Source organism: Episyrphus balteatus, chromosome 1 (assembly GCF_945859705.1).
Source record: "Episyrphus balteatus chromosome 1, idEpiBalt1.1, whole genome shotgun sequence".
Taxonomy (NCBI): Eukaryota; Metazoa; Arthropoda; class Insecta; order Diptera; family Syrphidae; genus Episyrphus; species Episyrphus balteatus.
In genome coordinates, this window is record NC_079134.1 from 142,291,603 (window position 1) to 142,308,719 (window position 17,117).

A 17,117-nucleotide genomic window follows, 5' to 3' on the forward strand; every position below is an offset into this window, starting at 1 on the left:
CGAGTCAGAGTTGTGTAGAAAACTTTTTGACAGACGTCAACAGCCCACGGAGTCCTTTGACGACTTCTATTCAGCCATTTTGGAATTAAACAGCAGATTACGAATTCCTAAACAAGGTCACGAGCTAGTGGAGTTGTTGAAACTGAATGTGAAGAAGCGAATGGGTGAACTCTTAATTACGTTCTCTACTCATAGTTTGGCGGAGATGGTCTACGTCTGCAGAAACATTGAGAAACACCAAAATAGTAATGACGTGAATTCGCAGAGGCCAAAAATTCAGTTTCAACAACCCCTACAAACTCGGAGGAACGTGTCTGAGTTAGATGTCGAATATTCCGATAATCTTGAAACGAATGATCCAACAGTAGAAGCATTCAACAAGGATGTCCGAAAACTTGTTTGCTTCAACTGTAAAGGAATAGGACATACTCGTCTTGAGTGCCCCGTACCTCAACAACATCTGTTTTGTTACAATTGTGGTCAAGATAATACGACAGTGTCTCACTGCCCGCGTTGTTCGGGAAACGATCCCAAGAGCAGTCCCATGTCCAGGGCAAACTGCTCTCAGAAACCAATTCAGGACAAACAATAATCAACAATTTTTCTCAAACTCAAAACATAGCAAAATCTGAAAAACCGGTTACCATCTTGAAACCGGATATAAAAACAGAACCAATTCAACCTCAACCAATTCAACCAAAAGAACCTCGTAAAACTTTTCACGAACGACTGCAAAATTATTATAAAGTTAGGGAAAGAATTTTCGGAACTGAAACAAAAACACCAGTTTCAGCGAAAGTCCTTAAACTTAGACAGAAGTTCAAAGAAAAGAAACGAGAAATCAAAGCCATAGAAGCCACAACTTTTTGTAGTTCAGAAGATCCTAGACCCTACGCCAATGTAAAAATCTTCGGTAAGTCGATGTTAGGTTTACTCGATAGCGGGGCTAGCATTAGTTGCTTAGGAGAAGGAGGAGAGGAGTTTCTTGCCAAAAACAATTTCCAATATGTCAGATTGAACCATAATATCAAAACCGCAGACGGAATGAAACAACCGATTGTAGGCAAAATCTTGGCTAAAGTTTCATACAAGGGAGTAACTAAAGAGATACATTTGTATATAGTACCTTCGCTGCAGCAACAGTTATACTTAGGTATAAATTTTTGGCGTGAATTTAACATAGCTCCAAACCTTCTCTCTGAAATTTCACTTGATATGCCATCTCGAGATCTAGATGCAAACGCACATATTTTGACGGATGATCAATCGGAGGCATTAAGGAAAAGTATCGGCAGGTTTCCTTCCTCGGCTGTATTAGGCCTTGGAAAAACTTCGCTTTTAGAACATACCATTGACACGGGGGATGCCGAACCCATTAAACAACGTCACTATCCGATTTCTCCGGCAGTGCAAAAGCTGATGTATGAGGAATTGGATCGGATGCTGGAGCTGGGAGTGATAGAAAAAAGCTCTAGCGCATGGAGCTCTCCAGTAGTCCTAGTTCAGAAGCCAGGAAAGAATAGACTATGCCTGGATTATAGGAAAGTGAACGCAAAGACAAAAGGTAATGCGTATCCAATGACTCATATAGAGGGTTTGCTCGCGCGTCTTCCAAATACTCGCTATATCTCAAGTATAGATTTGAAGGACGCGTTCTGGCAAATCCCTCTGGAGAAATCGTCTAGACAAAAGACAGCGTTTACGGTGCCAGGCAGACCCTTGATGCAGTTTACAGTCATGCCATTTGGTCTCAAAAACGCTTGTCAAACAATGTGTGAAGTCATAGATAAAGTGGTACCGTATGAACTGCGAGATCAAATTTTTCCTTATGTCGATGATTTGCTAGTAGTTTCTAGTGATTTTGATGAGCATATCAAGCTTTTAGGGATCCTCGCGGATAGGCTTAGACAGGCGGGGCTTACAATAAATGTACAGAAATCTAAGTTCTGCTTTAAAGAATTGAAGTTTCTAGGTTATGTAGTGGGGGATGGTTGTCTTAAGACAAATCAAGACAAAGTATCAGCGATACAAAATTTTCCGGTACCTACAACACAAAGGCAAGTTAGGAGATTCTTGGGAATGGCAGGCTGGTACAGAAGATTTGTTAAAGACTTTTCGACTATAGCCAGTCCTCTTACCGATTGCTGTAAGAAAGGTACCAAATTCATCTTTGGAGAAGAAGCTAGGTTAGCTTTCGAAAAATTGAAAGAGATTTTAACATCTGCGCCGGTCCTGATAAATCCTAAATACGACAAGGAATTTATAATTCTCTGTGACGCATCTAACACAGGCATCGGTTGTGTTTTGTGTCAATTAGACGATGAAGGGAATGAACGTCCGATCTTTTACCACTCTCAAAAACTAAACAAGGCACAGCGTAACTACAGTGTTACGGAGCGTGAATGCTTAGCTGCAGTTGTGGGTGTTAAAAAGTTCAGGCCATATGTAGAAGGACAACAGTTCAAGATAATCACCGACCATGCAAGTTTAAAGTGGTTGATGAATCAAAAGGATTTGAGCGGTCGGTTAGCGAGATGGAGCTTGAAACTTCAAGGATTCGTCTTCACAATCGAACATCGAAAAGGAACACAAAATGTAGTGCCCGATGCGTTATCTAGGGTTTATGAAGTTGATGCTTTGAATCCCGATGCTTTGATTGTGGACGAAACCTCTGACGTACTGCACATAGATCTGGAAGATCCCAGTTTTAAATCTGAGGAATACTCCAAGATCATCGACACCGTCATAAATCAAAAAGATCAGCTACCAGATCTTCGAGTATCGAACTGTTTCGTTTATAAGAAGGTCAAACATTGCACAGGTAATCCTTTAGAGGATGACCTTGTTTGGAAGCTTTGGGTTCCGGAAGCGTTGACCCATCGCTTAATGACCTTGGCTCATCAACCACCACGAGCATCGCATGGCGGTATATCGAAAACCTTGTACCGACTACGCACTAGATTCTTTTGGCCCGGCATGGCAACTCAGGTTAAAGCATTCATCGCGAATTGTGACATCTGTAAGACTTGTAAAGCACCTAATAGTACCCTTCGACCACCAATGGGGAAAGCCTTTACGGCGGAGAGACCGTTTCAGATGATCTACATCGATTTTCTTGGTCCTTACCCTCGCTCTAAAAGCGGAAATACTCATATTGTCATTGCGTTAGACCAACTCACGAAGTTTGTGATGATCAAGCCACTCAGGAAAGCAACCACGGAGACGGTGAAGAAATTCTTAATTGAAAACATTCTTTGTTTATTTGGAGTGCCAGAGACAATACTATCCGACAACGGAAAGCAGTTTACAAGTAGGGAGTTTGACAAGCTGATGTCCTCGTATGGTATAAACCACGTCAAGACTGCTGCATATTCCCCTCAAGCTAATGCGAGTGAGAGGGTGAATAGATCGATTTTAGCGGCCATTCGATCGTATATCGACGAAGATCAGCGGAATTGGGACTTACGTCTCCCCTCGATCTCAAGCGCGCTTTGCACGACAGTCCATTCTGCGACTGGGGTATCACCATACGAGGCTCTGTTTGGTCAAACTATGGTGGAACATGGTTCCGATTACAAACTGTTAAGGGACCTAAACGGTCTAAACAACTCGGAAATCAAAGTTTTGTCGAAAGCCTCCCAAATGAATATTTTGCATTCCTATATAAAAGAATCGTTAGCTAATGCACACACCAAATACGAGAATGTATATAATACTCGCAGTAAATCTGTTAAATTTTCTGTAGGTGAAACAGTGTATAGGAGAAATTTCATCCTAAGTGATGCGTCGAAGAAAATCAATGCCAAATTGTCTCCAAAATTCATTAAAATGAGAGTTAAAAAAGTTATAGGAAACAACCTATATGAATTAGAGGATATGAATGGGAAAAGAATAGGTATCTATCATTGTAAAGACATTCGTCGATAAGACACTTATATTTTGCCCGGCTGTCAGTCTGTGCACGAGACTCTTGTTAGGATGTTCACATTTCCTGTTCCTTTTGCCTCGTTTGCACTCGAAAAAGTAAGCAGGTTTGTAAGAAAATTAATTATATCCCATGTATAACAGTTTAGCATTTGAATTCGAAACTCATTACTAAGTGGTAATACGTTCCAAAGGGTTGGAAAGTGTTGCATACCTTTGGGGTTATTTTCAATTTGTTCCAATCGTGTGGTGGGTACATACAAAATGATACTTACCTTTCGATTTCATAGGAAATAACGATATTGTGGAAAATTCACAATGATCGGTTATTGAAAATTTAAAATTAATTGGGTAAAACTAAATAATAAATAAAAAAAATAATCAATAAAAAAAAAAAAAATATAAAAATAATAAAATAAGTAAATTATAAAAATAAAAATAAAATTAAGGTTAGGGTGGGTATTGAACCGGCGATAGTTGAGTGATGATGTGGGTCGGTACACAGAACCATTGAGCTATCGGAGAGTTGTAGTAAGCTTGATAGTGGGTCAATTTTATCTGTAGAACCATAGGTTCTAAATTAATATAAGATAAATTAAAGAAAAATAATAAAAAAAAAAAAAAAAAAAAAAAAAAGGATTACTGATACAAAGAAAGGCAGTAGTATGAGTGATGGCCTGATTTTTGTTTGTTTGGCTAAATTCTTAGATTTTAACTAAAAATCTGAAAATTTCAATCCTAAAAATAGCAAAAATTCTAAATATTATTGCATGATAAAAATGAAATTTTTGTAGTTAAAATTACATTTTTAATTGGAATATAAAGATGACCGGATCCACTTCCATGTTTTTAGTACATTATACGTACGAGTACAAGTACTAGCACAGGTACAAGTACAAGTACTAGCACAAGTACAAGTACAAGTTAAGGATAGATCCTAAATCACAAAAATCATCAGTTGGTTTCTGGAGTTTAGTGCGGTTAGTTGTTTAATTCGGGTCTTGGTATAAATTTAAAAATAAAGTTTAAAAGTTCAAACAAATAATCCTAATTTTTTTTTAAACGGTAATAGTGTGAAAACAAAAAAAAAAATAAAATCTGTGAATTTGCATCGTAGTATATGCAAAAAGAAAAAATTCATCGAAGCCATAAAACCAATATCTTGGTTAAATTTATGCTAAAAAAATTCAAAACTGTCCAGGTAAATCTCGGCACTAGGCCTTTTAGAATTTTATATTACATATATACATACTATATGGTTGTAGATAGTTGATTTATATTTTATCAATTTTTTTTTTAAAACCATCCAGGTTTCGAATTTTACGAAACCCAGAAACCAACGATACAAAACAAAATTTAAAATAAGCATAAAGGCCATAAACATATGTGTCTCAAAAACCAGCCGTAATCATCCATCACGCCAAAGTCAGCACCAAATCGACTTCGCTACGACCAACGAAAAAGCAGCAAAACCCAACGACCCAACAACTAGCAACAGCCTAAAGTACCCCGCATTGTACCACAGCAAAAGCGCACAACAGCAACTGCCTAAGGCAGCTTCCTACAACGTGCGAAAGCATAAGTGCAGGACAATATTTGCCTCATGCAGCGAATCCCGACAACTACAAGTCCATACAACAACCCGTAAATCAACCCTTAAATTCAACATCCAATACATCAAACAACTACAACCAATTCATACAACACGTTTTCATCTTTAAAACAACCCAAAATATTAGAAACTACAAGCTACAAAATACTACATACTAAAAATCTTAAAAGCTAAGTACACTTATTCGAAATTCGAAAACATATTTTTTTTTATCACAAAAAAAAAATACATAGTCTAGTAATATACTTAAAATCAAAACTAGAAATCTATAAAATCAATCGATTCAACTAATTTAAAACTTGAAACTTATTTATCTAAATTAAAAATTGAATTAAATATCATGAACTTCAATCTATGAAACGAAAACTTGGATACTAGCTTTAAAACTTAAATATCTAAATTAAAATTTACAAAAAAACTTAAATAACTAAACTAAAACTTACAAACTAGAATAAAACTTAAATAACTAAATTAAAATTTGATCTAGAATATCGTAAATTGCAAAATTACAAACTAGCAAAATAAAGCTTACAAACTAGCATATACAAAAAAAAAAAAAAAAGAAAAAAAAACTTTAAACAAGTTAAAATTTAACTAGAATTAATCCAATAAAAAAAAAATCATATCTTACAATATAGCATACAAAAATAAAAAGCTAATCAAAATTGAACAAAAACAAAATTACATGCAAAACACTAATCTAAACCAATCAATCAAAAATACAAAAAAAAAATAGTAGAAAGAATTTATTAATATTTATTTTATAAAGCAATAATATTTCGATATCGAATTTTACTTCAAATCTAATTGTATTTTAATAGGTAATTTTATTAAGATATAACAAACCAACAAACTACAAAATATACGAGCAAAGCGTACAAAAAAAAAAAACATTTAAATCATCAATCCCATCGAAGCGGTGCACCTCCTCGACGGCGAACGCCAACTACATTAATTAAAGATAAGTAAGCAGCAAAGCTCGGTAAGTCAATTCTTATTGAAATATATTTGAATAAATTTGATTATCGAAATTTGCTTATCATATACATACACCAACCTAAATAGAAAAGCTACCGATAAAGTGAGCTTTTTTGCTTACTACATTTTTAAAGCATACTTTGAGGCTTAAACATTTTTTTTTATCTTGTGAGACCATTGTATATATATTTCTATAGTACTATCATGAAGTCGAATTTAGTATTAGTTGATGTCGCCACTTTTTTGAGGTGGCGCTCAGTGTGGTTTTTTCATACAAATTCTGCTTTTTCAAGTCACCACTAGAGTTCCTAGGATCGTTTTACTTCATGATAGTACTATGGAAATATATATACAATGGTGAGACTAGAATTTTTTTTTGTATTGGAATATAAATTTTGTGTGGTTTGCCTAAAATCAGGCTAAAAACTGGTATAAATAACGAGTCATATTCGATAATATCGTTATAATTTAAAAATCATAGATACACACACACGACGTTGGTTCGATTAGTTTTTTTTTGTGTGATTGTTGTGAGATACGCTTTATGAAGCTTGAAAATAAGACAAAATTAAAAGACTATATAAAACTATACAATACAAAAACAAAAACAATTTGAATTATAATTACAATTAAACACAAATCATATCATTTCAATTATATAAGTATAATCTTTGTCTTCATTATTTTTTTTGCTTATTATTTCTATTTATATCTTTTTAATAAAATGATTTATAACGTTTTACGAAACTTAATGCGTTCTAATTTTCAAAAGTGAACATGGGAAGTTTATTGAAAAATTTTAGATGAATTTTTTTGTAAGAAAACTTAAAATGGAATTTTAAGAACATATTTTGGGGTGGATGTGGCGGAATTAAAGGACCTTTTAGAAAAAGGGCAGTACATCATGGTGTCCTAAGTGTAAAATTTTTAGGACACAACGGAATTCATTTAGGGGGCCTTTGCAAATAAATAACGAGGTCGCAATGGCCATGGACGCTTTATTAAATATTGCGTGGGGGGGTTTGCCTCTTTTGGACTATAACACCAAAGTCCTTTCCACTCACCAGGGTTGCCAAGTCATCATTTTTCTCTCTCATTTCACATTTTATTAAAACACGAATAGTAATCTATTTTTGTTTCAAAATTGGATGAATTTTGGGTCTCGTTTTTTTTTTTTTATTAATTCGAACCAAAATTTTTTTTTATTTCGTTATCATCTCACACTAATTCGGCATGATATTAAACGTAACAAACGTTCTCGGTTACTATGGCAAGAATCCACCCATTTCGACGAGCTAAGCCTTGGCTTCAAGCAAGCATGCCGAGCCGTAGTAACCAGGACACCCTTCACTTCAGCTGCCAGGATTGGCCTATAGGATCCTGTAGCCTATGGGTCATAATGGTGGCATAAGGAGTGAAGGTATATAAGTACACACAATTTTAATTGTGGTAGTTAATTGTACTTGGGTATTTCTATTTTGAGGGTTATAGTACCTCCCCTTTTTGGGAGATTCGAAACATTTTCCTTTTAAAATATGTGTACTTATTCGAACACCATAGGTTCCGTTACATTTTACAATCAAAAGATTTCAAACCACTTCCTCATCAATTAAAAAGTAATTAAATTTTCAATTGATCTCGCGATCAAAATCTGTGCTCTATTTAGTACCAAAAAAAATCACAGGTTCCCCTCGACAATCACGTAACATCTTAACAACTTTTTTTGCTTTGCAAAAGACAATGGATCTTGTTTCAAATTGGGCTTGAATCTTAACAATACCGACTGCAGATACAAACTGCAAAAAAACCAAATTCATCAAAACAAACTGGAACATCTCTTTTTCTCTCTCTCCGGAACGGAACAAAAACTTGATTTGCTTAACAAGTTGATTACTAAAGTTACGATGTCTACAACGAAATTTGAACCAAAAAAAAAATACTTTCACTTTCTTGGAGGTGGAAGTGACTGAAGGTAAACGATTAGTCCAGTCAAATTATATTTGGTTGTATGGAGGTCTGAGAAATAATTCGCAACTGCAATTCGTACCTAAAATATGAAAGTACACTAGTACAGGAACTAAACCCCCCATTTTCCGAACAAATGTCTGGACGACTTTGGCCGCCATTTTGTTTTGAACAGTTTTGCGACTATCGCTTGTAGTTCGGCTAGTTTTGGTGTTAGAGAAAATTGTTATGAGACAAACTTGTAGTAAATTTTATTTCCCACAAAATATATTTTATAACTTTTTACTCTAAAACCCACCATTTAGGAATTATAATGATTTTCGTAAAATGCTATGCTCACTTTTTTTTTATATGCACCATAACTTTTTATTTTAAACTTTTATCAAAAAATTGTTGTTATAAAAATTGAAGAACTATTAATTAACTATGTTTTTCTCATATAAGGTTTTTTTCTCCGACGTACCGTTCCCTCACTAGAACGAAAAATCAATAAAAAAATTTAGAAAAAACAGGGTGAGGGGAGAGCACGATAACTATGGCGCTGAGATTTGATAACTGTATTTTGTAGAAGGGTTCAATACAAGTATTTTTTACTTTGGGAGGGGGGGTCTATCTAACCCTGTTTAGGCGGGAGGGGAAATTTTCTAAAAAACAACCTAATATTTAAAAAAAATATTTAAAAACAACGGCAACACTAAGAGTTATGAAGGATATTTTTTTCAAAAGCCACAATTAAACGCTTTATTTTAATTTTTAAATAGTGTTTTTAAAATTAATAGTTTTTGAAATAATCGATCTCAAAGTTAAAATTAGCGAAACAAATTAAAAAAAAAAACACATTCAATACTATTTTTGTCATGACCATTAATTTCAATACAAAATTTACTATTAGGTACAATAAAACTACCTTGGCTGATTTTCTGTCAAACACTGAAAACCGTATATTTCATGACTTCTAGTTTTTGAGAAAATTAAAAAAAAAAATACTTTTTTATCAGATGTTCACTTATTTTTTTTTTTTTTGCTATTTTGATAACTTTGGCCATCAACAAAAAAGTTGTCAATTTTCTGCTCCACTTAGGGTACGAAAAGTCGTCAGGTAGGCGCCAGTGTCAACAGTTTTTTAACTTAAAAGTACCTTGCCTGCCCTGCTTTGCGAGTTCTCAGCATCTCTGTGGTGAGCGTAAAATGTTTTTTTTTTTTAACGCATAAAGCTCTCAACTAACTCTATATGTAATAAATACATAAGATCTTTTTTGTTTATGATATTGTTAGTACCAAAGTTATCAAAACAGCAAAACAAAATAAAAAATTGTTAATCTGTTTTTTTTTTTTTGTTTCATTTTTCAATTTTCTCAAAAACAAGAAGGCTTAGAAAATCAGCGAAGGTAGTTTTATTGTAATAGTTAATTTGTATTGAAATTAATGGTCCTGACAAAAATAGTATTGAATGTGTTTTTTTTTTAATTTGTCTCGCTAATTTTAACTTTGAGATCGATTTTTTTAAAAACTATTAATTTTAAAAACACTATTTAAAAATTAAAATAAAGCGTTTAATTGTGGCTTTTGAAAAAAATATCCTTCATAACTCTTAGTGTTGCCGTTGTTTTTTAATATTTTTTTTAAATATTAGGTTGTTTTTTAACCTCAACTCCAAAGCGTTTCGCTCAGGTACGAAAGTGGGCTCACCAGTTAGATCTGTCGTACCCGGGCGAAATGCTTTGGAGTTGAGGTCACTTAAACTTTAAAATTGAATTATATTCAATCGCTCCACTTAAAATAAAAATAATATTAATAATTTTTATTACTTTTGTTATTTTTCTTCGTAAGGATTTCATTCATGTTAAATCAACAGGGAATTCGTTGTTTTTATTTAAAAAACATATTTAAATTTTGCTTTATCTTTTAAATCTAAATACACTGTGTACCTACCAGAGATCCAAATGAGTATGTTCGAACCTGTTCGAACAATTTCAATTTTTTAAAATGATCGTTCGTGCTCGATCTTTTTCTTTCTATTGTGGTCCTGACAAAAATAGTATTGAATGTGTTTTTTTTTTTAATTTGTCTCGCTAATTTTTACTTTGAGATCGATTTTTTTAAAAACTATTAATTTTACAAACACTATTTAAAAATTAAAATAAAGCGTTTAATTGTGGCTTTTGAAAAAAATATCCTTCATAACTCTTAGTGTTGCCGTTGTTTTTTAATATTTTTTTTAAATATTAGGTTGTTTTTTAGAAAATTTCCCCTCCCGCCTAAACAGGGTTAGATAGACCCCCCATCCCAAAGTAAAAAATACTTGTATTGAACCCTTCTACAAAATACAGTTATCAAATCTCAGCGCCATAGTTATCGTGCAACAATTTTTTGATAAAAGTTTAAAATAAAAAGTTATGGTGCATATAAAAAAAAAGTGAGCATAGCATTTTACGAAAATCATTATAATTCCTAAATGGTGGGTTTTAGAGTAAAAAGTTATAAAATATATTTTGTGGGAAATAAAATTTACTACAAGTTTGTCTCATAACAATTTTCTCTAACACCAAAACTAGCCGAACTACAAGCGATAGTCGCAAAACTGTTCAAAACAAAATGGCGGCCAAAGTCGTCCAGACATTTGTTCGGAAAATGGGGGGTTTAGTTCCTGTACTAGTGTACTTTCATATTTTAGGTACGAATTGCAGTTGCGAAATATTTTTCAGCAAAAGTATAACTTGACTGGACTAGATGTTCAGCTACCTTAAGAAGAAAATGAAGAAGAAGAAATGAAACAAACAGCAAACGAACTATGAACGATTGGTTCATCAAGCCATAGGTCGAATCAAAGCTTAGACTAATTTTAAAACTTAACATCAATGTAAATTGCATATATTTCTCAGTTTTACAATCATTTACAAATGGTAACATTGTAAATTGTAAATTGTAAATTGTAAATTGTAAATTGTAAATTGTAAATTGTAAATTGTAAATTGTAAATTGTAAATTGTAAATTGTAAATTGTAAATTGTAAATTGTAAATTGTAAATTGTAAATTGTAAATTGTAAATTGTAAATTGTAAATTGTAAATTGTAAATTGTAAATTGTAAATTGTAAATTGTAAATTGTAAATTGTAAATTGTAAATTGTAAATTGTAAATTGTAAATTGTAAATTGTAAATTGTAAATTGTAAATTGTAAATTGTAAATTGTAAATTGTAAATTGTAAATTGTAAATTGTAAATTGTAAATTGTAAATTGTAAATTGTAAATTGTAAATTGTAAATTGTAAATTGTAAATTGTAAATTGTAAATTGTAAATTGTAAATTGTAAATTGTAAGGCTCACTTTTCAAGTGAATGCAATTTATCTTCTTTGCAAAATTTTAATATAAAAAAAAACGCACAAACTCACTCGTACACTTGAGTACGTGTGGACAGAGAAAAGACAACAGAAAAAAAAAATTTCTGTCTTCCCATTCCATGAAGCTGATATAACGTTTGCACGCGAACCATGGACTGCAGTAAGTACTTTGGGCCACTTACGATTTTTCAACTAACTTTAGTATCCAAGTGATCGCGATAGTATTCAAACGGCCCATCAAGCTACATTAGCGGCTTAGTATTTTAATTCGGGTTTGGCCCAAGTAGACGAAAACAAAAAATTACCGCATTTTTACAATCAAACGTTTTTGAATTGTTTCACCTTGTAAATTCAAAATGGCCAAATATATTTCAAAATTGTTATTTCCCGTAAGTGTTGCCATTGCAATTTAATTTTCTTCTAACAAACATAAATAGTAAGACGACAGTTACTTTCACACTTCCGCCGTCGTGGTTAATATCTTTAAGCCATCGTTTTTTGTTGTTGTTTTTGATTTTCTTTTATTTTGATTTTCTTCTTTAATGCAATTAGCGAACGAATGTGAAAATGGCACAGTTATAAAAGAAATGGTGTAAAATAGAAGTTAGTGTGGTGGCTTAAAGAATCTATTCCCATAGATTAATGGAAAGTTCGACGATTAAAATGGTTCAATGATAATTTTATTTAAATTTGTTTTGAAAGACCTTGAATAAAGTTTTAGTGGGGTTGGAGTACCAAACTTTGCTTTTGCCACTTAAAAGCTATTAAGGTCACTGGTACAAGCGTAACAGTAGTGTAGAAAGAGTATGGAGCTTGCGGGAGAGTGCAAACAGAAACAAAAAATGGAAAGATAATTTTATGTTTTTTTATGAAATAACTTTTTGTATGAACATCGACATGAACGTGTTTTAGGTGGTGTTGGGAAATTTTTATATTCACATCACGTAATTTGTGGGTTTTTGTGCCGCAAGAAACGAATAAAATCGGGGATGGTATTACTGCTGGTGTTGTTTTGACACAGATTTATTTGGGTTTTGCTCTTAAATTATAGTTTGATAAATAACTAACGGTGTTGATAATGTTTGTATGTGACTCAACAGAGGTTTCAAGTGCGGTTGTTGTTAATTTTAAAGTTTTGACAAAACTTTAAATTGTTTGTGACATCAGGTTGTTTCAAAACACAAATTAACACTCTTACGTCATTTTGTGTGTCTTTTTTTGGTAAGAAATTAATTTGGATTGATGACGGTTGGTAATTTAAATAACTTTTGGTAAATTTTTTTTGTTTAACGAAAAAATTAAGACATAAATAGTGTTCGTATGATGATACTAAAGAGGACCATTTAAGAATAAAATATTAGTGGTTTCTTTGATACTTTATTAAACTCACATAATGCCCGGCAAAACAGGGTCGCATAAACCTACTTACTCTTATATTAAAAGCTTAGTTTAAAGCATTCTATTTAAAGTTTTTAAAAAAATATAAAGATTTTTTTTAAAAAAATCATTTAAAATTGTCCTTACCTCCAAACAAAGTATACCAGTTGGTTTAGCGTGTTTTTTTAAATAATTATTCAAAAATTTTTCAATTTCAATTGTTCATTTAGGGAATCGGAATAAAACTTAACTTAGTTTGAAGCAAATCGCTTTGGTGGTTTGTGCTGGTCTTAAATACTTCTTTATTTGGCATTTAATAGATCGGTGTTTTTTGTTTATTTCCTAAGTACCTACCTCCTTCTTAAAAATGAATTATTCGTTCCACCATTTTTGTAGTTCCCCACGACCTAATGGTAAGTTCAATAGACTATCAGTCCCGTAGTTCTGGATTCAAATCCAGTCTTTACCTCTTTTGACTACTTTCAAGGATTATTTTTTTTTTTTTTTTTTTGAAAAGCAAATTTTTGAAATTTGAGTTTAATTAGATTTTTACTTGCGATCTACTCGTATGTTGGTATTATAGAGCAAGTTATGGATTCGTAAAAAAATAACTTGGAATAAAAATTAGATGATGGAGAATGGCAAAAAAATGGGTCTCGCAATTCTGACTGTCTATATTCTCTCTGTCTGCCTTCTCTTTTGCAAACTACAACCCAAACTATTGGGGTAGTTGAATTTTTCAGGATCACATTTAACTGTACCGGCCATACAAAATAAATGAAAAAAGCTTTAAAAAAAGAACAAAAAGGCTCTAACAATTTTGATTTTAAAAAAATACGTACGTATTACGTACATACAATTATACTTTTGAAATAAAAAAAAAAAACTAAACCGTTATTAACAGTACCTGTTTAACAGTTACCGTGTTGATTTCCGACTTTCTCGTATGCTACCGATTTAAGCTAATATAATTTTGTGAAAGCAATTCAGTAATATTAATTTAAAAAGCTTAAAAAAAGTCAAAAATATTAACTTTGGAATTTAAAAAACAAAATTTTTTTGTTTTGAGAAATCAATTTTTGGTAAAACGGATCAATGATTTTTTTAAATTTATATACAGGGATGTCGAAAAAGTAGTGGTCCAAACGAAATATGTTAAAAGACCAACTAAGCCCTTAAGTTTTGTGGTTTCTTCAGAATTTGATGACTTTCTTTATGTCAACAATGGTTAATAACGAGTCACCACAATCTAAATCTAGGAAAAATTTATTTATCCAAACTTTTTTTTATCCCGTGCGCCATTTGGTTAAAAAATTAATTAACAATTCAGAGTTTTATTAAAACTGAATTTCCAATTCCTGAAAAAAATTCGAAGGGAACGGGTCGTTATTCTGTATTCCAAAATTCTGTATGACCAAAATTCTGTATCTGAAGAAAAAATTCTGTATGAACATAATTCTGTATTCCATTATTCTGCTTTTCTATTATTCTGTATTTCAAAATTCTGTAAATCCAAAATTCTGTTTTTCAAAATTCTGCAAATCCATTAATCTGCTTTTAAAAATTCTGTAAGCAGAGCAAGTACCTCAAAATTATATCAAGTGCTCCCCTACTTTTGGAAAAACTTAATGTTCTGCTAACTCGATTTAAAGTTAGCAGAGCAATTACCAGAAAATGCCTTAAACTGTTAGTAAAAAATTCGGGTTTGGATTAATATTTAGGTACCAAACAAAAATTCCAAAATTCTGTGATCTTCGAAAAAAAATTTTTTTTTAATTATCTTGAATAATTAAGTGCTTTGAGTTTAGTACCCAATTTTCGAAAAAAATTTCCTAGATTTTCCATTAAAAAAAAATATTTTAATTTTCCATACAAATTCATGTTCTACTAACTTCAATTTTTTTTTTTCAAAAAATTCCACTTTTTTGAAAAAATTGGACATAAATAATTGAATGTTCGAATAATTTGAATTAAGCGCTCCATTTTCCGATAAGTTTTCCGAGATTTTCATGTTCTCGACCTTTCCTTTATTAGGTTTTAATAATTTAATATTTTTCATTTTTCTGAATTCATTTTATATCACGATTAACACTTAACTTAAACTGTCGAACGCAAACTGCTTCAAGGTTCTGCATAGAAAATATCAAAAATCTGTACTCCAAAATTCTGTAAATGATAAAAGAAAAATTGTTTTGATAATGAAAAAAGTGCGCACTTTTTTCATTATCAAAACAATTTTTCTTTTATCATTTACAGAATTTTGGAGTACAGAATTTTGGAATACAGAATTTTGAAATCCAGAATTTTGTGTTTACAGAATTTTAGAATACAGAATTTTGAATTTACAGAATTTTAAAATACAGAATTTTGAATTTACAGAATTTTAAAATACAGAATTTTGGAATCCGAATTTTGGCCCATACAGAATTTCGACCCCAACCCAAATTCGAATGGTTCGAGATTGGTTTATCATTTTAGAAACTTGTTCTGTTATTTATTACTGAAACTTTCCAAAGTTTAATTTAAAAATCAATTTTTCTATGCTTAAAATATCTTTGATAAACGAGTTAGTATGTAAATACCTATAGTATATGGTTTTACTGACAAAAAATAACAATTTTTTTTTCAAAAAAAAAAAAAAAAAAAAAACAAATTAAGATGCAGGTTTAAAAATTTACTATACCATCTTCTCGTTATCTTAACTCATTTATTGTTTAAATAATGTTTGTATTCAAAAAACTATACTTTTATAAACTACGTTAAGGTTGCACATCCTCATCTACATAAGTTATGAGGTGACAATAGTCAAATATTTTATTCAAATATTTAAAAAAAAAAAGTACGCATACGCCATGGTGGACAAAATAATTTCGTCTGTTTCGCATTATTATGCATGCTAAGAATAGAAAATAAATACTTGAAAGGATTGAAAGTGTTAATTTTTAATTTCTTCATTTATAAATGTTAAAAGTCGGGAGTCAATTTTTTAGTTAATTTAAAAAAATAATGAATAGCTAGAACAAAATTTACGATATCTTTTACTTTTCCTCATAAGAAACCTTTATTTCCAAATTTTATTTCATATTTCTTTTAATAAAAACAAAAATAAATTGAATTCAAAAATAAAAAACTTAAATTATATCTTTTCTTTAAGATGCTTCTACTATTCATCTGCATTGTTCAGCTTACATCTTCAACTGTACAGCCAAGAGCACCAAATTTTCAATATTTTGAAAGGTAGGATTATGAAAAATATATTATTTTATAGTCCACTGACCTTGTTTTTTTTTTTTCAATTCAAGGCCAAAGTACAGATACCCTTATTATGATGAAAATGGAAAAGGCAAACTACTCTATGGATATGGAGGACCTGAACTTTACCAATACAAAACATATACACCATTAGAAGGAATTCACTGATACCAAAATTCATAAAACAACATTTGTACTCCTATTTATTTTTCTTTTTTTTGTGAATAGATACTAGTGAGAAAAAAACACCATTTATAATTTTAAGAATTTGTAAAAAAAAATAAACGTAAAAATTAAAAAAAAAAATTAAGATTTAAAAAAATATGTTATAGAATTATTAGCTAAGATGATATTTGATTGTGGATAATCAAAATTATTCTATCTGATACAGTGTTTGTTCATGTCAAAAAAAAGTTATTTTTGAGATATCAATCTTAAACCAACAAATGATAACTAGCCAGTATTATTGCCAGAATTTTAGCATTCTATTTTTTTTTTTTTTTTTTATGGTAATTAGCAATGAAAGAATGAACTTGATTACTCCTTTCCAGTTTTATGACACGGTAATTTCACAGTTTCTTGTCACAATCACTGGAAAGTTTTCACTTGTGTGAAATAATCCGATCTCTAAGAAATTTTGTTCACAGTTTTATTATGTCATATCAC

At 31.4% G+C, this 17,117-nt stretch overlaps 1 protein-coding gene across 1 annotated transcript; it reads left to right on the forward strand.

The window, feature by feature from the left end:
• Positions 1 to 12,010: 12,010 nt before the first annotated feature.
• LOC129918627 (uncharacterized) lies at positions 12,011 to 16,731 on the forward strand. Its single transcript, XM_055999254.1, has 3 exons — positions 12,011 to 12,211; positions 16,354 to 16,436; positions 16,502 to 16,731. The coding sequence occupies exons 1-3, from the start codon at positions 12,179 to 12,181 to the stop codon at positions 16,617 to 16,619; spliced, it is 234 nt and encodes a 77-aa protein (XP_055855229.1). The 5' UTR covers positions 12,011 to 12,178; the 3' UTR covers positions 16,620 to 16,731.
• The last annotated feature ends 386 nt before the right edge of the window (positions 16,732 to 17,117 follow it).